Here is a 20938-nt window from a genome sequence, read left to right as displayed (position 1 = left end):
TATTTATAGCAGCGTGCGGTTGGGGGCCTGACCGGCATGGCTGTCTTCGTCGATGCCGGGCTCGACCCACGGCCTCTTCCCCTTCGTTCGTCCAAACAAGAATAAACCAAGTGAAAGAGAGGCCAGGGGTGAATGTTTCACACTCTTCCGGGCAAATATTAGGGCATATTTTGTTAATTTTGAAAAACAAAAGACGGATGACTGTCTTTCGACTGGCCGGGCCGGACGCATGCGCAGCTGAGCTCACTTCCTTGGTGGCCGCCCCACGCAGGCTAGTACCCCCTGGAGTAATGATCTATGGACGTGTCTCTCGTCCTCACCGGTGCCCGCGTGGGATCCAGGTCCCTCCAGAAGGCTGTCACCCGCTTCGTCTAGCCAGCGAAATCTGAATTCGCAACCCACTCGAGCCCTCAGACCTGTCAGGCACATTAACCTTAGTGTCTTTTTTTTCTTTTTTTCTTTAACAGCTTTAAGATATAAATGACATACAAGAAACAATTTCAAAAACACCGTTTGAGGGTGCCTGGATGGCTCAGATGGTTAAGCGTCTGCCTTCGGCTCAGGTCGTGATCCTAGGGTCCTGGGATGGAACCCTGCATCTGGTCCCTACTCTGCGGGGAGTCTGCTTTTCCCTCTCTCACTCTGAATCTGTGTCTCATGAATAAATAAATAAAATATTTTTAAAAATAAAACAAAATACACCACTTGAAAAAAACACCATTTGATAAGTTTATTTATCTATTTTCAGGTATTTTTATTTATTTTTGCTAGAGAGAGCGCGCGACTATGAGCAGGAGGGGAGGGGCAGAGAGAGAAACAGGCTCTCCACTGAGCAGGGAGCCCTATGCGGGGCTCCATCCCAGGACCCTGGGATCATGACCTGAGCTGAAAGCAGACGCTTAGGGGGCTGAGCCACCCAGGCGCCCTGCTCCCCATTTGATAAAGCATTCTAACCTCTTTAAAGTGTACAGTTCAGTAGTGTTGAATGTATTCACGTTGCTGTGCAACCGATCTGCAGAACTTTCTTATCTTACGGTACTAGAACACGATACCATTAAAGTACTCCATTAAGCTAAACTACTCCCTTTAGACTACACCCCATTTCCTGTTTCATGTTCTCTTTATGAGCAGTGCGTGGCCTGGGAGTTGGCTGAACAGCAGACATGTTCAGTACACTGGATATAGCACCATACATCTCCGGGGGGGGGTTGGAAGCAAAACAAATTATGGTGGTGTAGCAACATCCAGGCCCTGTTCTCCCTTTGCTAGTTTTTGCTCCCCCAGAAATCTGGTCATTTGCTCTTGGCCACTTAATCCATCAACTCATAAATTATCTCAGATCCCACCTTCCTGGACACTTCTGTACCTCCTCATTTATTAATGCAGTTAATGTTTGGTCATGTATGTTGACATCTTCATCTTTTGTGAGAAAGCCACTTACGTGAGGGGATGAGTTGGGGGTTCCAGAACATAGGAAATCAGTCTTTTTTTTCCCCCTTAGTAATCTTTACACCCAACATGGGGCTTGAACTCACGACCCCAAGATCAACAGTCGCATGCTCTTATCAACTGAACCGGCCAGGCGCCACCAAAATTAGTCTTAAGTCACATAATTTAGGCACAGTGAACACATTAAAATTTGGAAGGAGGCCACTGTGGGTGTAGGAAATAAATCTTTTACTTCTGCAGTCATCATTCATTCGGCCTCCCTTGCCCCACGATTTCAGACTTCCATCAAAAAATCTCTCCCAAGGGGCACCTGGCTGGCTCAGTTGGGACAGTATACAACTCTTGATCATGGGGTAGTGAGCCCCAACTTGGATGTAGAGTTTAAGAAAATAAATAAAAATAAAGAATAAAAACAAAAAAATCTCTTCCAAGAATCCTATAGTATTCACTTGTTCATTTGATACATTTCTCAGCTCCCAGGGGCTGAGTTCCACCCATAGCTGATGTTGCAAAGTAACTTTGCTTTAAGTTCCAAGATGTGTGTATGTGCAGTGAGGCGAGGCGATGATTTCTCATGTTGTTTTTTTAAAAAACATTTGGAGGGTTTTTTGTTTGTTTTTCAAACATTTGGTGGTGGGTTGTTTTTTTTTTAAGGGTTTTGTTTTAACTCTCTACACCCAACATGGGGCTCAAACTCAGGACTCCGAGATCAAGAGTTGCATGCCCTTCAGGTGCTCCTGAATTCTCATATTCTTTTTTTTTTTTTTTTTAAGATTTTTTTTATTTATTTGACAGAGACAGCCAGCCAGCGAGAGAGAGAACACAAGCAGTGGGAGTGGGAGAGGAACGCTGGGATCACGCCCTGAGCCGAAGGCAGACACCTAACGACTGCGCCACCCAGGCGCCCCACGAATTCTCCTATTCTGATGTTGTTTCCTAAAGAACAACTTCCCAGCCTCAGGGATTCTCCTTTTTGAACCATTAAGCTGTCCTGGGAGATTTCCCTAACCTCTACCACAGCTGCTGCGTTAATCAACACTCCAAGGCCTTTCAAGCCTTCAGGTTCCCCTTCACAGCAGAAAGACCCTTCCCACTAACTGCTGCTCCTCCAAGCCCGGACAACTTCTTCCCTCTCCCATGCCCCCAGCCCTCTAAAGATGTAATCAGGAGCAGCTTCTGATGCAATCAGTTTTCTCAACATTGCCTGCATATTAGAAACACTCAGGCAGCTTGAATTCTCTACAATGCCTTAGCCCACTCCCAAAGATTCTGACTCCTAGTGGAGGCCTGACAGTGGGTGTTTTTTTAGCCTCCCCCAATGATTTTTAACACACCTCACCAGGTTGGAGAAATATGTCTCCAATAGCTTGCAGCTATTTATTCTCTCTACACCTGGCAGGTTGGGGGGGGGGCAATAAAAGGTAAGAAAGCCCACAACTCCTGCTGCTGCAGCAGTTCAAGTGCACTTCCTACAGCCTATGGTAGGAGCCTGCAGTGTTACATAGTTCATTATTTTGTGAGTAAGACAGGCCTTTGAGAATTGGTCCAGGAACCAAAAGAACTTACTATATTTCTTCTCCTTTACAAGCTTTCAAGGAGGGCTTCCTCTACTTTGTCATTCCTAAAGCATTGGATTTTTCCTAGAGGGTGAAGATTTATTGAAACACAGAACTTGAATTTTAATTTGTTTTTATTTTGGAGTAGTTATTTCCAGCCTCAGTATTGGGGAGGCAGGAGGTTGGGATTCTATCAGGCTAAGGAAAATGTTAAGGACCTTTAATCTAACTGCTAGGGCAGGAAGAATCCCCTAGGGAAGGGTTTGTATGGTAGAAAGCCCATTTCCTTGATCTTCCCAGCTCTATGATCTAATTTGATGTTACTTTAAAGTCCTACAGTTTTGAGAATGTCCCTAAAAGGAAAAGGAGGTTACTGATCGTTGCAACTGGGGTAAAACCATCCCTTAGAACCGGACAGGAACCCAATGTCAACAGTGTTCAGGCAGTGTGGAAAAAACCCCAGCACTTGTTGCTAATTTTGCCCTGGATGTAGTTGAGGTGACCACTTCCACGTGCTAATCTATAAAAAAAATTTAAAATACCTAATTAGAAGGAGGGGAGATGAGAATTACTGAAGATTACTGGGGTGAAGCAAAGAAGCTGCTTCATTGTCATGCCCCCCAAACCCTCAGACTCTCCCTCCTCCATGCCCCTGCTTGGGTAAGTGCAGCTGGGGTGACCATGGCTGAAGATGCTGCTTGTCTACGCCGCGTTTCTGCTCAAAATGATGTAGAACTTTAAAAGTGAGGTCATTCAGACAAATTGCTTTATTTTAAAATGAGACAACCAAAACTAAGGCTCAGTAATTTGCACTTGGTCACCCAGCTGGGATTTACAGAGCTACACTGTGAACCTGCATCTCCTTTTTGCTGCTTTACACACCCCAACATCATTCATAACTTAAATAAAAGACTAGAAGACTCACAGCTCAGCAGGGACAAATTCAGGGCTCTGCACACATTAAAAGTGAGAGAATAAGGAACGATGAACCTCTCTCAATACTGCCTTTTAATTTTTTAAAAATATTTTATTTATTTATTTGACAGAGAGAGAGACAGCTAGAGGGAACACAAGCAGGGGCAGTTAGAGAGGGAGAAGCAGGCTTCCTGCTGAGCAGGGAGCCCAACGCAGGGCTCAATCCAAGGACCCTGGGATCATGACTGAAGGCAGATGCCCAATGACTGAGCCACCCAGGCTCCCCAACACTGCCTTTAAACCCACAATAACTTCCCCCCAAACCATTTTTGCAGCTCTCATCCCTACTTCTCCCCTAAAAAGGTGCACCCACAAAAGTGGGCACCTGGAATTCTGTTTTCTAGCACAGATGTCATTTACAACCTACAATTAAGTCCCAACATAAATAGCCAAAGCCATGGCTCCTCACAGTGTACATCCCTTCAGAAGTACTGTCCCTTTCACCCGTCTATGGAATTCAGACATTCCAAGAAGAGTCCATTATCCCCCCTCAAATAAAAGTAGACTCATATTTTTAACATTTTATTTTTCATCATGAAGTATACAAATTATAAAAAAACCAAACCAACCAAAACAATCCATGACTTCTAGTGTTTACATAGCCAAATTGGACAGAGGGTGGCAGTGTTTACTCATTGTACAGAGAAGAAAAAAAAGACTTAACAGTACCAATTACATTAAATGCAAAAAATTCTACTGAACACATTAGTATACCACAAAGAAATAATAAAGACAAGTACTATCAGGTTATAACCTAACTTTAGAACGAACTGAAATAGTAGAAAACTGAAGGTAGAAAAACAGCCCAGTGCAATAGCAAGGTCGTCAGGTCACCTCTGACTTGAAAAGAAACATGGAGCAGGAAGGTAAGGACCCTAATCCACCTCCTCGATGGTGGGGCCAGACCCAGAGCCCCCTTTGGGGGCCTGAGCCCCAAAGCCGCCAGCCCCAGGGCCACCCGCCCCCTGGTACAGTCTGGTGATGATGGGGTTACACACCTGCTCCAGCTCCTTCCTCTTGTGCTCAAACTCATCCTTCTCGGCCAAGGTGTTGGCGTCCAGCCAGGAAATCACCTCCTGGCACTTGTCCAGCACCTTCTTCTTGTCGGCCTCGCTGATCTTCCCCTTGAGACCCTCATCCTCCACGGCGCTCTTCATGTTGAAGGCATAGGACTCCAGAGCGTTCTTGGCAGACACCCTCTCACGCTGCACCTCGTCCTCGGCTTTGTACTTCTCGGCCTCTTGCACCATGCGCTCGATCTCCTCCTTGCTCAGGCGGCCCTTGTCGTTGGTGATGGTGATCTTGTTGGCCTTGCCCGTGCTCTTGTCCGTGGCCGTGACGTTCAGGATGCCGTTGGCGTCGATGTCGAAGGTCACCTCGATCTGGGGCACTCCCCGGGGGGCGGGGGGGATGCCACTCAGCTCGAAGCGCCCCAGCAGGTTGTTGTCCCGCGTCATGGCCCTCTCACCCTCGTACACCTGGATCAGCACACCGGGCTGGTTGTCCGAGTAGGTGGTGAAGATCTGCGTCTGCTTCGTGGGGATGGTGGAGTTGCGCTTGATCAGGGCCGTCATCACGCCCCCGGCCGTCTCCAGCCCCAGCGACAGCGGAGCCACGTCCAGCAGCAGCAGGTCCTGCACGTTCTCAGACTTGTCCCCCATCAGGATGGCCGCCTGCACCGCAGCCCCGTAGGCCACCGCCTCGTCGGGATTGATGCTCTTGTTGAGGTCGCGCCCGTTGAAGAAGTCTTGCAGCAGCTTCTGCACCTTGGGGATGCGGGTGGAGCCCCCCACCAGGACCAGGTCGTGGATCTGGGCCTTGTCCAGCTTGGCGTCGCGCAGCGCCTTCTCCACGGGCTCCAGGGTGCTCCGGAACAGGTCGGAGCACAGCTCCTCGAACCGCGCCCTGGTGATGGACGTGTAGAAGTCGATGCCCTCGAACAGGGAGTCGATCTCCAGGCTGGCCTGCGTGCTGGACGACAGGGTCCTCTTGGCCCTCTCGCAGGCGGTGCGCAGCCGCCTCACGGCTCGCTTGTTCTGGCTGATGTCCTTCTTGTGCTTTCTCTTGAACTCCTCCACGAAGTGGTTCACCAGCCTGTTGTCAAAGTCCTCCCCTCCCAGGTGGGTGTCCCCGGCCGTGGCCTTCACCTCGAAGATGCCGTCGTCGATCGTCAGGATGGACACGTCGAAGGTGCCGCCACCCAGGTCAAAGATGAGCACGTTACGCTCCCCCTTGCCGGTCCTGTCCAGGCCGTAGGCGATGGCGGCGGCCGTGGGCTCGTTGATGATCCTCAGCACGTTCAGCCCCGCGATCACCCCCGCGTCCTTGGTGGCTTGGCGCTGCGAGTCGTTGAAGTAGGCCGGGACGGTGATCACCGCGTTGGTCACCGGGTAGCCCAGGTACGCCTCGGCGATCTCCTTCATCTTGGTCAGCACCATGGACGAGATCTCCTCGGGGTAGAACGCCTTGGTCTCCCCCTTGTAGCTCACCTGCACCTTGGGCTTATCCCCGTCGTTGATCACCTGGAAAGGCCAGTGCTTCATGTCCGACTGCACCACCGGGTCGCCGAACTTGCGGCCGATCAGCCGCTTCGCGTCGAACACCGTGTTCTGCGGGTTCAGCGCCACCTGGTTCTTGGCCGCATCCCCGATGAGCCGCTCGGTGTCGGTGAAGGCCACGTAGCTGGGGGTGGTGCGGTTGCCCTGGTCGTTGGCGATGATCTCCACCTTGCCGTGCTGGAACACCCCCACGCAGGAGTAGGTGGTGCCCAGGTCGATGCCGATGGCCGCGGTTTTCGCCATGCCGCTGTCCTGCTCCCTCGCCCCGCGCTCTGGTTCAGGCTCTGTGAAAGGCGGTCGGTCGGGATCCGCGACGAGATGCTCGGTCTTTTCCGAAGCTGCACACCCGAGAACTTGCGGGATCCGGACGCAGCAGGTCTGCGAAAGTTGCGCTGGCGGACACCACAGGAAAGCCTGCCCGCTCTCTCTCTGGGTTTGCTGTTTGTCAGCGGCGGGGCGGCTCTGTGCTTATAACGCTTCAGCCAGCCCCGCCTTTCCCGTCCTCGGCCAATAGCGGGGCTCTGCGGGCTGCCAGGTCGGGAATATTCCAGGGCTTTCGGCTCGCGTCCTGCCTCCAGGCTTTCTGGGACCAATCGGCATCCTGGGTGCCGCCCCTCCCAGAACTCTCCAGACTCTTCTGGGATTCTTGGGAAGGAACTCGAGTCCTAAGGGGAGGGAGGAGAGCAGCTGGGATGGGTGGATGTTGATTCCGCCCACCCAGTCTCCGAAACCCCTGGCGATGCTGTGCCCCGTTGTTGAAATTGACCAGAAAGACTAGCACTCGGCTGGTAATTGTAGGGCGGTGAGACGCTCGTGGGGTTCAAACTAGTTTGATGGTTTAAGATAGGATGAAGGGCTACACGACTCCCGGGAATACCCCAAATACAGAAAGTTCCCGAGTTTCTCGAAGTGGGTGGGGTAGATGTGGGTCAAAGAGACTCTGATTGGACTGTGGTGCTGACGGACGGGGCCGCGTTAGTGGATCAGTACAAAGGCCTGGGCTGCCTGAGGATTGCTTTGGCTTTCTGCGGCTTTTTTCCCCTTGGATTTAAAGCGGAAAAGAGAAGGAAAGATAATGCAATAATAGTTTTGACATCATCTTTAACCTACACGGATGGAATATCTGGGGATGGGGAATTTGAATCTTTTAAAAGAAAATCAAGTAAACAGGTGGTTCTTTAACTGGAGAACGTCCCCGTTGCCCCAGAAAGAACAAGCTGGGTCAAGGGCGGGGGGGAGGGGAAAGGCAGGGCTGGATCCGCTGAACCCATTTGCCTAGGGATAAGCTCAGGCGGGAGGAAGAAAACAACTTTCCGTAGGACTTCTGCTGTCTTTAAGGCCTTTGGGGCTTTTCAGTTTCCCTGTTCTTCCCAGCCTGCAGGTCTGGGCCACCCCCTTCCCTCTTTTCCGTCTGTTAATTCCTGGTTCATACTCAGAACCCAGAATTCGGTCTTCTGCCCTCTCCCTTTCGCCCTTAGGCTGTCCATCCTTTTTAAATGAAATGCAGAGGATGGGGAGCCGGCGAGGGAAGGGCGGGGATATTCTGTCCTAAACAGCATCATAAGCCACAGCTGGTTGCAGGTGGTCCCTTTTAAACAAACTGGTAGGGAATCCAGATGGTGAAAGGTGGGAGGGGTTGATCCGACCCAGGTTCTACTTCCAGCTCCTTTAAAACTAATTTGTCATGCATTTAATCCACCCACTTAGTTTTTATCCTACATTCCAACTTCCTGTGGGTTATCCTCCCTCCTGCTTTGAATACAAACACTTTTGATCATTCATTCCGCCCCCCCTTTTTTTTTTATCATTTGCAGGCATGGAAAACCATTTGTGGGGTGCCTGATATGAAAATCTAAGGGACTTTAAAGTAATAGCGCCGGGCTCACAGCCCACCAAAAATAAACTCATTCTGTTTACACATAGTTGAGCACAGTAAACACAGTGGAAGAAGGCAGTTTTTTGTATGTTTGTTTATATATGAGAAGGCAGTTTTTGATGAAGGGAAGGAATCTTGCTTTTGAACATTTTGCTCAGTTGGAATTGCCTTCACAATCCCGTGTGTGTTTGTGCAGGCAAGTGATAACTTTTTTTTTTTTTTTTTTGCATTCAGAGGTAGCTCCCTAATGAGTCACCTCCTAATCTAGTCAAACTGGTCAAACTTAAGGAATTTTCCATTTCTTTATGCAATCTCTGGCGACTCCCCAAGCTTCCATTTCAGCTGCCCGATGTGTCAACACTTCTAGGGACCCTTAACCTCCTCTCCTCCTCCCTAGGGAAGCTTCCTTGCCATTAGTTGCTACTAGAGGCAGTCCTGGATTTACTCCTTCCTTCTCTCCAGATCTGCAATTTAGAATATTTCTTTATTGGCCGGAAGCAAAGGGCGTCACTTTACCCACTGCCTGGTAGGTAGACATGGGGATAGGATCTCAAATCTTGCTACTGTTGGTGTAGCAGCAAAAGATCCACTAGAAATAGTTTTCCGTGAATCATCAGCTACACCCTATAGCTGACCTACCTTTTGAGTTAAATCTCTCTTTGTTGAGGGGTCTGGGAACCCAAATATCTATATTCCTTTGCCACTTCCTGACAAGGAGAGGGTCTCCATTTTACACTGGTTGCCTCCCAAGGCAAAACCCAGTCACCGTTTAATTGGTGTCTAAGGTTACTGTAAGAACCCCAAGAGATTTTCCAGAATTTTATTTTGGCTAATTTTGCAGTCAGGTTTTTATCGGATTTGGCATTTTAAAGGCTCAAGTGTCAGGTTCCCCAAGCTGGTGTGGCTGTCAGGTACTTCTTTAAGGGTGGGGAACAAAAGAGAGAGAGCCAAGAACTTGGTGGTTCAGGAAGTGCAGAGATGAGCTTTCATCACCCTGAAGCTGCGGGTTTTGGTTTTTTCTTCTTTCCTTTTTCCTGCAGTTTCTCAAACAGTTTTCTCCTCAGTTCTTTTAGTTTTAAAAGATGGTGCAATTCTAAGGTTAGTTAGAAAAAAGCCAAAGAGATAACTGATATGAAACCTAGAGCCAGGCATAAAGGTTGCAGTGACTGGGGAGCGCTGCAGATTTCCAGAAGCTTGGGGAAACCTGGGGAAGGGAAAACCTGCGTTTGCATCTGACTCTACTTCCTTGTAAATAAAGGCCGTTTTTCTTCTTTCTCCCTGTCCTCCTTCTTCACCATGCAGTACTTGTAAGTTAACTAACACAAGTCTCTGTATGTCTAAAATAGAATTAACAATATCCTTTTTATAGGATGGTAGCATCAGGAATTAATAGGATAATGCTTCTCAGGCTTTAGTTCTGTGCCTGGGACAGAGTAGTGCTCAAAAGTTTGCTCCCTTTCTCCTGTCTTTGTTGGGATCCCACACTCTAGGGTCTGACCTCTCAATCTTTCTTCTTGGGGTGCTTACAAGGTTGGGGACTACTGCCAGGACAATGGCATTGCTTTCAGTTTACTGATTTTTAGGCAGAGGCCATTCAGCCAAACTTTTTCTTTTCCAGAGATGAACACAGAAGATCAGAGGTGTTCAGTGGCTTAGTCTGGTCACCCTGAAAGCTAATTATAGAACTGGTGATTGAGCCTACATGTCCTTATACTCCCTATTTTGGACTCCATTCAATGTTGGCATATGCATCCTAGCCTTTCATTCTCTTAAGAGAGGAAAACAAATGGCCACAGAAGGGAATGAAGGGAATGTCAAGGCTCTGTGCGCATTAGGGGCACCACGCGGGTATGTGACCAGCCGGGGACTCCCCTCCTGGCTGCCACTTCTGACTCTTGATCATCCTCCCCGCCGCCCGCTCCTACCTTTCCAACCCTTCCAGATCTCCTAGCCCCGCCTCCCCTTCCCTTCATAACAGACTGTTCGGTCGCAAAGGGGAAAGCAGGGGGGAGGGGGGGGAGCCCTGTTACTATGGCTAGGCTGGAACACAGTTCGCAGAATCTTCTGGAAATTAAATATAGAGCCATGACTAAGCTTGATGTTTTAGGGCGGGGTTGGGGTGTGTGTTGGGGGGTGGAAACGGGACAGTTTGTTGAAGAGTGTTCTTACGAGTCAGTCCCCGCCCCCGAACCCAGAAAACTCCAGAAAGGTCCTGACAGCGGTTAAAAGGGGGACAGAGCGCCAGCCCCCGGGACACGGGCGGGGCGGGGCGGGCCGCGGGGCGCGGAGGCCGCCGCTGGGACCTAGCGGCGGGGCTGGCCGCAGGATTGCCTGGCCGGTACCGGGGTTTTGTGCTTGTGTTTTCAAGATGGGATGAAAAGAGAAAAAGGGCGAGATCTTCACAGTTCCTCTCACACTGGGTAATTTATGCGACGAAAGCACTGGAAAGTCTTGTAACTCCTACAACTAAGCCGAGGAGTCGGTGGCCGGACGCCGGAAGAGGAGGTCCCCAGAGCCCGAGGCGAGCGCGCTCCCGGCCAGCGGGGACGCGCGGCGGGCGGGATCCTGCTGGCCTCGCTCTGCCGCTCCCTCACCGCCCGCCCTCGCTCCTGGTGCCCGTGGGGACGTTGGGAGCGGTAAAAAGGTCAAAGGCCCTGGGAAGTGATTCTCGTCTTCTGGACTCCGTCTTCCCCCTGCCCCAGTGCTCCCCGGTTGTGCCCTATCCTTCGATCCTTGAGTGGGCGCGACGGGGACCGACGGGCGGGGCGGGTTCACCCCGGCCTCCGGAATTCGCTCCTCGGCCCGAGCCCTTAGACTTTCTGGGAGCGGTGCTCGGAAAGGGGGCGGGACTGGTGGCGTTGCCCTGTCCCAGTACAGCGGATTCCCAAGAGGTGACCGAAGGGGACCGATTTACGGTTTTCCATTAGAGCAAAGGTTGATGACAGTTCCTGTTTCTTATCTCTACCGTAAGGATCGCCCCCTCACCTGAAAACAACCCCATCTCCTCTTTTAACCGAAAGCCCATGTCCCTACCCACTTCTTTCATATTTATAAAAAGTTTGTTGTTTTGATTATCTTTTTCATTTTTGATGACAATCTTGTTAAACACCAGAAATAACAGTAAGTATATATGTTGCTAATAAAGCAGTATCTTGGGCTCAAAAGGCATATACAATCATTCGCATTACCATAGCCACTGGCCTTCTGAGGGCTGGCATAGGGAGATGAGTGGGATTGCAAAGGAATTACGGGAGGTATTTGATTTAAAAAATTCTTTCCCCGCCCACAGTTACTTTTCTTCCATGTACCTCCCCTACCCCCAAATTTTCTTCTGTTACCCAAGATATCACTTTTTCCAGGGATGGCACTGAGTTCTCCTTACTTTAAATCTACAATTTTGGGATGCCTGGCTGGCTCAGTCCGTTAAGTGTCTGCCTTCAGCTTAGGTCATGATCCCAGGACCCTGGAATCAAGTCCCCTGTCCAGCTCCTTGCTCAGCGGGTAGCCTGCTTCTCCCTCTGCCTGCTGCTTGTGTGGTCTCTGACAAATGAATAAAATCTTAAAAAAAAAATAAATTTATAATTTCATCAGTCTGATCTCTTTTGACCTTACAAACTGATTATTTAAGTCCTCGGTGCAAGGGTATGCAGGTTATAACTTCTTATATTGATTTCTTAATATAAGAAATCCCACTCAATAACTTGACTAATTGGGCCATAGAAACTTATTTTTGCCACAGGTATTTCTGAAGATTTCCCTGAACTCTCTGATCAAAGGCGTTTAGTAGGTCCTTCCCAAACTCCACCTTTTTCCGTCCACCCTCCCTGTCCCCTGCCACCTCTCTCCTAAGCAGGGGTGGTGGCTGCTGCCTTGAAGAGTCACTGTGTTATCTGCAAATGATAGTCACAAATGTTCCTGCAAGCTTCAAGGGGGAGAGGAGGTCCTGTAGCAAATGCATATCCTCATGAAGACTGGTTTATATCGTGGCTAGAGTCCACAGCCCTACAGTACAAGTGTCTTGAAGGTTAGAAGTGCCTTTATAAGCTGGCCTGGAAGCCTAAACGTCTGTTAGATTTCCATTTTCATACTTCCGGGACAAAGTCTACATGTATGTGCCATTCCCAGAATACTGATTTTCTTCAGAGGCTACTATTTACTAAAAGGTTTGGTGGGCTCTGAAGAACACATAAACTCAGAAAATGCTTTTATGGAATGTTGAGTGAGACCATTTTTTAAAAGTTGTTTTTGTTGTTGAAGTGAAATTCACATAACACAAAAACCATCTTAAAGTGCACAATTGGGGGCGCCTAGGTGGCACAGTGGTCCGGCGTCTGCCTTCGGCTCAGGGCGTGATCCTGGCGTTATGGGATCGAGCCCCACATCGGGCTCCTCCACTAGGAGCCTGCTTCTTCCTCTCCCACTCCCCCTGCTTGTGTTCCCTCTCTCGCTGGCTGTCTCTATCTCTGTCGAATAAAATAAAATAAAATCGTTAAAAAAAAATAAAGTGCACAATTGAGGGGCACCTGGCCGACTCAGTCTGAAGAGCATGCAACTTGATCTCAGGGTCACGAGTTTGAGCCCCACGTTGGGTATAGAGATTACTTTACAGAAAAATAAAAAATAATAAAGTGGACAATTCAGTGGTACCAAGTATATCCACAATGATCTGCAACCACCATGTCTATCTTGTTCTAAAACAACTTTGTAACCTCCAGATGCAACTGATTTTTAAAGGGGTTCACTCCCCAAGCCTTGAGGATTGCAGCAGGGCCTTTTCCAACAAGGAGGTTGTGAAGGGGATTATTTCTAGAATGCTAGCAGCTAGGATAAGGTAGTGCATGGGAAGGGTACCTGTAGTAGGCCTCCCCTCTTCTAAGTTTCCCCCTTCTTCTAAGTTAACAAATACTAAGCCTTTGTTATCAATCCTAGTGTTTATCTGATATAATTGTATGGGATCCCATAACGTAAAGGCAAAGGGGTAATGATTGTGAAACCCAAGGTAGAACCAACCCACAACCAGGCATAGTTTAAAAAAAAAAAAAAAAAAAAAAAAGCCCTGTGGACCTGGGACAGCCTGGCAAAAACTGATGAAACTAGAGTTGGAATCCAGGTTTTAACACCTTTGTCCAACTGGAAATTTTTTTAACCACTTAAGTAATTTTAGTGAAGCCAGTAACTTTGAAGTCTTCCCATGTGTTCACCTGTGCAACCTGAACACTACCTAAACTCAGTGTGGTGGAATGAGGATTCATAAACATATAAAAGGCCCCAAAACAGTGCCTGGTACATAAAAGCACTGAAATATTAGGTCCTTCTGCTGGGGCACCAAACTCAAGGACAGTTCCTTGCAGATACTCACTGGGTACTTAAAACGTAAATAACCATTGACAGAAATGTGACACTTCTATCTCAGTAACCTTTCAGAAACTAGAACTATAGACTGAGGCATCAAGGCCAGACTCTTTCATTATAACATATTAGACCGAGAGGTCAGAGTAACTAAAGCCTAACTGGGCAAGCCAGTGCTTGAACTCACATTTCCTCACTACCAATTTAGGACTCACCTGTTCTTTCATGCTGAAACCAGATTACACATCATGGCTCTGACGTATCAGGCGCACTGACAGGAATGGGCAGCCAGGACCTTCCCACCTAACAGCCTCTCCCTTCTCTCTTTTGCCAGCTTCTCAAGGAACACCCACCCCACACCCCTTTTCCAGGCCACCCTTACACAAGGTCAACCCCTTCATCAAACGTAAGGCCACTATGTCGGTAGCCCTTAACTTTTTCTACACCAACAGACTCAACCCACTCAAAATAAGCAGTTTTTTTTTTTTAAATCTCCCAAAAATACCATTTGCTTAAAAGAAAGAGATCACAATGCAATATATAGACTTACTTCTCCAGATCCTGCACCACTACCTAAGATACAAATTACCCCTCAGTTTTAGACCAAAAAGACAACCTGTACAGACTCTAATCTCAATATAAAACACAGAAGCAGGCAAGACAATCAAATTATTGAGTTTATTTACTCAGCAGAAAATAGTTAAAACAACAAAAAAAGGCCCAAGTTTGGTGTGGATATTACAAAAAAGAAAGGCACAAACGATGGCAGTATAAATTCTTGCTACATTTAGATTCTAGAAAAAAAGGAACTTCGTGACTCCACCAAAAGAGACAGTTGAAATTAGGCAAACAACAGGCAAAGTTGAGAGCTGATGAAACGCAGACATGTAAGGCAATGCAAGAGTCCTGAATCCCAACAGTCTCTGAACCAAACACAAACAATTTGGGGAAGAAGTCCTAATCCACCTCCTCGATGGTGGGGCCAGACCCAGAGCCCCCTTTGGGGGCCTGAGCCCCAAAGCCGCCAGCCCCAGGGCCACCCGCCCCCTGGTACAGTCTGGTGATGATGGGGTTACACACCTGCTCCAGCTCCTTCCTCTTGTGCTCAAACTCATCCTTCTCGGCCAAGGTGTTGGCGTCCAGCCAGGAAATCACCTCCTGGCACTTGTCCAGCACCTTCTTCTTGTCGGCCTCGCTGATCTTCCCCTTGAGACCCTCATCCTCCACCGCGCTCTTCATGTTGAAGGCATAGGACTCCAGGGCGTTCTTGGCAGACACCCTCTCACGCTGCACCTCGTCCTCGGCTTTGTACTTCTCGGCTTCTTGCACCATGCGCTCGATCTCCTCCTTGCTCAGGCGGCCCTTGTCGTTGGTGATGGTGATCTTGTTGGCCTTGCCCGTGCTCTTGTCCGTGGCCGTGACGTTCAGGATGCCGTTGGCGTCGATGTCGAAGGTCACCTCGATCTGGGGCACTCCCCGGGGGGCGGGGGGGATGCCACTCAGCTCGAAGCGCCCCAGCAGGTTGTTGTCCCGCGTCATGGCCCTCTCACCCTCGTACACCTGGATCAGCACGCCGGGCTGGTTGTCCGAGTAGGTGGTGAAGATCTGCGTCTGCTTCGTGGGGATGGTGGAGTTGCGCTTGATCAGGGCCGTCATCACGCCCCCGGCCGTCTCCAGCCCCAGCGACAGCGGAGCCACGTCCAGCAGCAGCAGGTCCTGCACGTTCTCAGACTTGTCCCCCATCAGGATGGCTGCCTGCACCGCAGCCCCGTAGGCCACCGCCTCGTCGGGATTGATGCTCTTGTTGAGGTCGCGCCCGTTGAAGAAGTCTTGCAGCAGCTTCTGCACCTTGGGGATGCGGGTGGAGCCCCCCACCAGGACCAGGTCGTGGATCTGGGCCTTGTCCAGCTTGGCGTCGCGCAGTGCCTTCTCCACGGGCTCCAGGGTGCTCCGGAACAGGTCGGAGCACAGCTCCTCGAATCGCGCCCTGGTGATGGACGTGTAGAAGTCGATGCCCTCGAACAGGGAGTCGATCTCCAGGCTGGCCTGCGTGCTGGACGACAGGGTCCTCTTGGCCCTCTCGCAGGCGGTGCGCAGCCGCCTCACGGCTCGCTTGTTCTGGCTGATGTCCTTCTTGTGCTTCCTCTTGAACTCCTCCACGAAGTGGTTCACCAGCCTGTTGTCAAAGTCCTCCCCTCCCAGGTGGGTGTCCCCGGCCGTGGCCTTCACCTCGAAGATGCCGTCGTCGATCGTCAGGATGGACACGTCGAAGGTGCCGCCACCCAGGTCAAAGATGAGCACGTTACGCTCCCCCTTGCCGGTCCTGTCCAGGCCGTAGGCGATGGCAGCGGCCGTGGGCTCGTTGATGATCCTCAGCACGTTCAGCCCCGCGATCACCCCCGCGTCCTTGGTGGCTTGGCGCTGCGAGTCGTTGAAGTAGGCCGGCACGGTGATCACCGCGTTGGTCACCGGGTAGCCCAGGTACGCCTCGGCGATCTCCTTCATCTTGGTCAGCACCATGGACGAGATCTCCTCGGGGTAGAACGCCTTGGTCTCCCCCTTGTAGCTCACCTGCACCTTGGGCTTATCCCCGTCGTTGATCACCTGGAAAGGCCAGTGCTTCATGTCCGACTGCACCACCGGGTCGCCGAACTTGCGGCCGATCAGCCGCTTCGCGTCGAACACCGTGTTCTGCGGGTTCAGCGCCACCTGGTTCTTGGCCGCATCCCCGATGAGCCGCTCGGTGTCGGTGAAGGCCACGTAGCTGGGGGTGGTGCGGTTGCCCTGGTCGTTGGCGATGATCTCCACCTTGCCGTGCTGGAACACCCCCACGCAGGAGTAGGTGGTGCCCAGGTCGATGCCGATGGCCGCGGTTTTCGCCATGCCGCTGTCCTGCTCCCTCGCCCCGCGTTCCGGTTCAGGCTCTGTGAAAGGCGGTCGGTCGGGATCCGCGACGAGATGCTCGGTCTCTTCCGAAGCTGCACACCCGAGAACGTGCGGGATCCGGACGCAGCAGGTCTGCGAAAGTTGCGCTGACGGACGCCACACGAAACCCTGCGGGCTGTCTGTGGGTTTGCTGTTTGTCAGCGGCGGGGCGGCTCTGTGCTTATAACGCTTCAGCCAGCCCCGCCTTTCCCGTCCTCGGCCAATAGCGGGGCTCTGCGGGGCTGCCAGGTCGGGAATATTCCAGGGCTTTCGGCTCGCGTCCTGCCTCCAGGCTTTCTGGGACCAATCGGCATCCTGGGTGCCGCCCCTCCCAGAACTCTCCAGACTCTTCTAGGGCTTGCTGGGGCTAGCGAGCTTTCGGGGAGGGTGGGGTCGGTGCAGGAGGTGGGAGGGGCTGGGAGGGGCTGGGAGGGGCTGGGAGGGGCTGGGAGGGGCTGGGAGGGGCTGGGAGGGGCTGGGAGGGCCGGAGGCAGGGCGGGGGCGAGAGTGTTGACGCTGCTCCCCCAGACGCGTTACAATGGGGGTGCTGCCTCTGACCTCATGCGTTAGTAAGCAATCGGGATGGTAGGACCGGAGTCCGCTCCAAGTTGTAGGGCGGGGCGGGTGGGGGGTGGGGGAACACCGGCTGCGCATTTTGGATGTTGAAGGAGCCCCCACCCTCAGGGGCTCCGCAATCAGAACATTATCAAACTGGATCGGAGGCGGCGGGACAATAGGTGAGCCTGGAGGGCTCTCACTGAAATGGAATGGCAGTAGGCAAGATTAATAGATCCGTGTTGAGAAAATGCTGGAACGTTCTATAGTTTTAGTCTAAGGTAATGGGGCATTGACCAATCAGGGAAGGGGAATTCTTCGGTAGGAGCCAAAGTGGGTGGGATTTGTCAGAGCTGCTGGAAAGAGGTGGAGAAGCTCATCTATTAGTGTCTTCAGATAGGTGTCTTTTTCCAGAGGATATCGGAGGAAGAGATTGCATGTTGCGCTCAGTCTCGTCTGAGAAAGTTTGTGAGAGTTTCATTGGGTTCCAAGCAGCCATTTTCAGACTGGCCCAATACTACTCCCAACAAATCCCTAACTGAGAGTAAGGGAGCTGTGGAAGGTAGCTAAACTGAAGGGTGGAGATTAATGTCTCCGGAGGAGACCAGAACATAAAATAATCTTAGTTAAGCAGGAAGACAGGTACAATCGCAGAATAAAACATCACAGATAAAGGAACAAGACAGTTGAGGTAGGCTATGTGAAAATTGAACACAAAATATGCTCACTGCCTCCCACTTGCTTCCAGTTCGCTAAGAATACTTTAGTCCAGAAAGCACTCTCTGTGAAAGAAGGGACTGGAAAAAGATACTTGTACACTGAGTTTATGGCAGCATTATTCACAATAGCCATAAGGTAGAAGCAGGCCAAGGGTTCAAGGAGGGAATGAATAAATAAGCAAAATGTGTTATATACATATAATGAATATCATTCAGCTTTAAGAAGTAAAGAAACTCAGACACATGTTGTAACATAGATGAACTTTGAGGGTATCGTTCTAAGTGAAATCGGCCAGTCGCAGAAAGAAATTACTGTATAATTCTATTAATATGAAGGCCTAGAGTACTCAAATTGATAGAGACAGAAAGTAGGGTGGTGGTTGCCAGGGTCTGGAGGGAGGAGGGGAATTGAGAGTGGCTTAATGGGTATAGAATTCTAGTTTTGCATGTTCAAAAGATTTCTGGAGGTTGGTCAACAATATGAATGAACTTACTGCTGAGCAGGACACTTAAAAAACAGTTAAGGTGGTAAATATCAAATTATGTGTATTTTACCACGATTGAAAGTAATAAAAGAGCACCGTGCCAAAACTTCATCTCATTTTTTCCTCTCAGGCCTCGGAAGACCATGGCTGCTGCTAAAGGAATGGCCATCGGCATCGACCTGGGCACCACCTACTCCTGCGTGGGGGTGTTCCAGCACGGCAAGGTGGAGATCATCGCCAACGACCAGGGCAACCGCACCACCCCCAGCTACGTGGCCTTCACCGACACCGAGCGGCTCATCGGGGATGCGGCCAAGAACCAGGTAGCCATGAATCCCCAGAACACTGTCTTTGATGCCAAACGTCTGATTGGCAGGAAGTTTAATGATCCTGTAGTACAATCAGATATGAAACTTTGGCCTTTTCAAGTAATCAATGAAGGAGGCAAACCCAAGGTAATGGTGTCATACAAAGGGGAGAAAAAAGCTTTCTATCCTGAGGAAATCTCTTCTATGGTACTGACAAAGATGAAGGAGACTGCTGAGGCTTTTTTGGGCCACCCTGTTACCAATGCCGTGATCACTGTACCAGCCTATTTCAATGATTCTCAACGCCAGGCCACCAAGGATGCAGGTGTGATTGCGGGCCTCAATGTGCTAAGAATTATCAATGAACCCACAGCTGCTGCCATTGCATATGGCTTAGATAAAGCAGGTCAGGGAGAGCGACACGTCTTGATCTTTGATCTAGGTGGAGGCACATTTGATGTGTCCATCCTGACCATAGATGATGGAATTTTTGAGGTAAAGGCCACAGCCGGGGACACCCACCTGGGAGGGGAGGACTTTGACAACAGGCTGGTGAGCCACTTCGTGGAGGAGTTCAAGAGGAAGCACAAGAAGGACATCAGCCAGAACAAGCGAGCCGTGAGGCGGCTGCGCACCGCCTGCGAGAGGGCCAAGAGGACCCTGTCGTCCAGCACCCAGGCCAACTTGGAAATTGATTCGCTTTATGAAGGCATTGACTTCTACACATCCATCACCAGAGCCCGGTTTGAAGAGTTGTGTGCAGACCTGTTTAGAGGCACTCTGGAACCTGTGGAGAAGGCTCTTCGGGATGCCAAGATGGATAAGGCTAAGATCCATGACATTGTGTTAGTGGGGGGCTCCACTCGTATCCCTAAGGTTCAGAGGCTGCTGCAGGACTACTTTAATGGTCGTGATCTCAACAAGAGCATCAATCCTGATGAGGCGGTGGCCTACGGGGCGGCAGTGCAGGCAGCCATCTTGATGGGGGACAAGTCTGAAAAGGTACAGGATCTGCTTTTGTTGGATGTGGCTCCCTTGTCCCTAGGGTTGGAAACGGCTGGGGGTGTCATGACAGTCCTGATCAAGCGCAACTCCACCATCCCCACCAAGCAGACACAGATTTTCACCACCTATTCAGATAACCAGCCTGGGGTATTGATCCAGGTGTATGAGGGCGAGAGAGCCATGACCCGAGATAACAACCTCCTGGGGCGGTTTGACCTGACTGGAATTCCTCCTGCACCCAGGGGAGTGCCTCAGATTGAGGTGACCTTTGACATTGATGCCAATGGTATTCTCAATGTAACAGCCATGGACAAGAGCACAGGCAAGGCCAATAAGATCACCATCACCAATGATAAGGGCCGCCTGAGCAAAGAGGAGATCGAGCGCATGGTTCTGGATGCTGAGAAGTATAAAGCCGAGGATGAGGTTCAGAGAGAGAAAATCTCTGCAAAAAATGCTTTAGAATCTTATGCTTTTAACATGAAGAGTGCTGTGAGTGATGAAGGCTTGAAGGGCAAGATTAGTGAGTCTGATAAAAAGAAAATACTGGATAAATGCAATGAGGTCCTTTCGTGGCTGGAGGCCAATCAACTGGCTGAGAAAGAGGAGTTTGATCATAAGAGAAAGGAATTGGAGCAGGTGTGTAACCCAATCATCACAAAACTCTACCAGGGAGGATGCACTGGGCCTTCCTGTGGGACGGGGTATACTCCTGGAAGGGCGGCCACAGGCCCCACCATTGAAGAAGTAGATTAATCTTATCTGGAGTTGGAGAGTTCTAGGGTGCCTCTAAGATGAATTTTGTTCCCCTCATCTTCAAACATTGTTATAATTATTGAATTGACTGTCCTGAACCTAAGTTACCATCCCTCTGGATTCTGACAAAAGAGTCTCATATACCATCTTTTCACAATCCATATTTCTGACTCTTAGGAAAACTAGGCCCCTCTGAACCATTTGACGAATTTGAATGTCTGTTATTTATTTCCAGCCTCCCCAACTTTCTTCTTCCTTTGTGGATGGTTAAATGTCACTCAGTAAATTTGTTCCTAAAACAAATTTCTTCTGGTATCTTTATTGATTCATTATTTTTTAAGTTCATTTTTACTTATTTTAAAGATTTATTTATTTTAGAAAGAGTACGCACATACGCGTGAGCACATGTGAGAACGCTGAGG

The 20938-nt window shown here is 50.0% G+C and overlaps 3 protein-coding genes across 4 annotated transcripts; 1 reads left to right on the top strand and 2 right to left on the bottom strand.

Moving 5' to 3' along the window:
• Positions 1-4489: 4489 nt before the first annotated feature.
• On the bottom strand, positions 4490-7002 carry LOC123790988 (heat shock 70 kDa protein 1). Its single transcript, XM_045795630.2, has one exon. It carries the CDS (start codon positions 6779-6781, stop codon positions 4856-4858), a length of 1926 nt encoding a protein of 641 aa, XP_045651586.1. The 5' UTR covers positions 6782-7002; the 3' UTR covers positions 4490-4855.
• A 7425-nt stretch (positions 7003-14427) lies between these two features.
• LOC123790987 (heat shock 70 kDa protein 1) lies at positions 14428-16859 on the bottom strand. Its single transcript, XM_045795629.2, has one exon. It carries the CDS (start codon positions 16644-16646, stop codon positions 14721-14723), a length of 1926 nt encoding a protein of 641 aa, XP_045651585.1. The 5' UTR covers positions 16647-16859; the 3' UTR covers positions 14428-14720.
• Positions 16860-17206: 347 nt separating this feature from the next.
• On the top strand, positions 17207-20808 carry LOC123790989 (heat shock 70 kDa protein 1-like). 2 transcript variants are annotated; one of them, XM_045795631.2, is made up of 2 exons: positions 17207-17425; positions 18578-20808. In XM_045795631.2, exon 2 carries the CDS (start codon positions 18591-18593, stop codon positions 20514-20516), a length of 1926 nt encoding a protein of 641 aa, XP_045651587.1. In that variant the 5' UTR covers positions 17207-17425; positions 18578-18590; the 3' UTR covers positions 20517-20808. The 2 variants fall into 2 exon arrangements, with proteins under 2 accessions (XP_045651587.1, XP_045651588.1); XM_045795632.2 differs by having other exon boundaries at positions 17312-17524.
• Positions 20809-20938: the final 130 nt, after the last annotated feature.

This window comes from Ursus americanus, chromosome 32, assembly GCF_024610735.1.
Source record: "Ursus americanus isolate L20-20 chromosome 32, mUrsAme1.1.p, whole genome shotgun sequence".
In the NCBI taxonomy this organism is placed as follows: domain Eukaryota; kingdom Metazoa; phylum Chordata; class Mammalia; order Carnivora; family Ursidae; genus Ursus; species Ursus americanus.
This window is presented reverse-complemented; position numbering and strand designations above follow the sequence as displayed.

Excerpts from the sequence above, each read along its gene's own strand:
- LOC123790989 (XM_045795631.2), top strand. The coding sequence starts at position 18,591 with ATGGCTGCTGCTAAAGGAATGGCCATCGGCATCGACCTGGGCACCACC.
- LOC123790988 (XM_045795630.2), bottom strand. The coding sequence starts at position 6,781 with ATGGCGAAAACCGCGGCCATCGGCATCGACCTGGGCACCACCTACTCC.
- LOC123790987 (XM_045795629.2), bottom strand. The coding sequence starts at position 16,646 with ATGGCGAAAACCGCGGCCATCGGCATCGACCTGGGCACCACCTACTCC.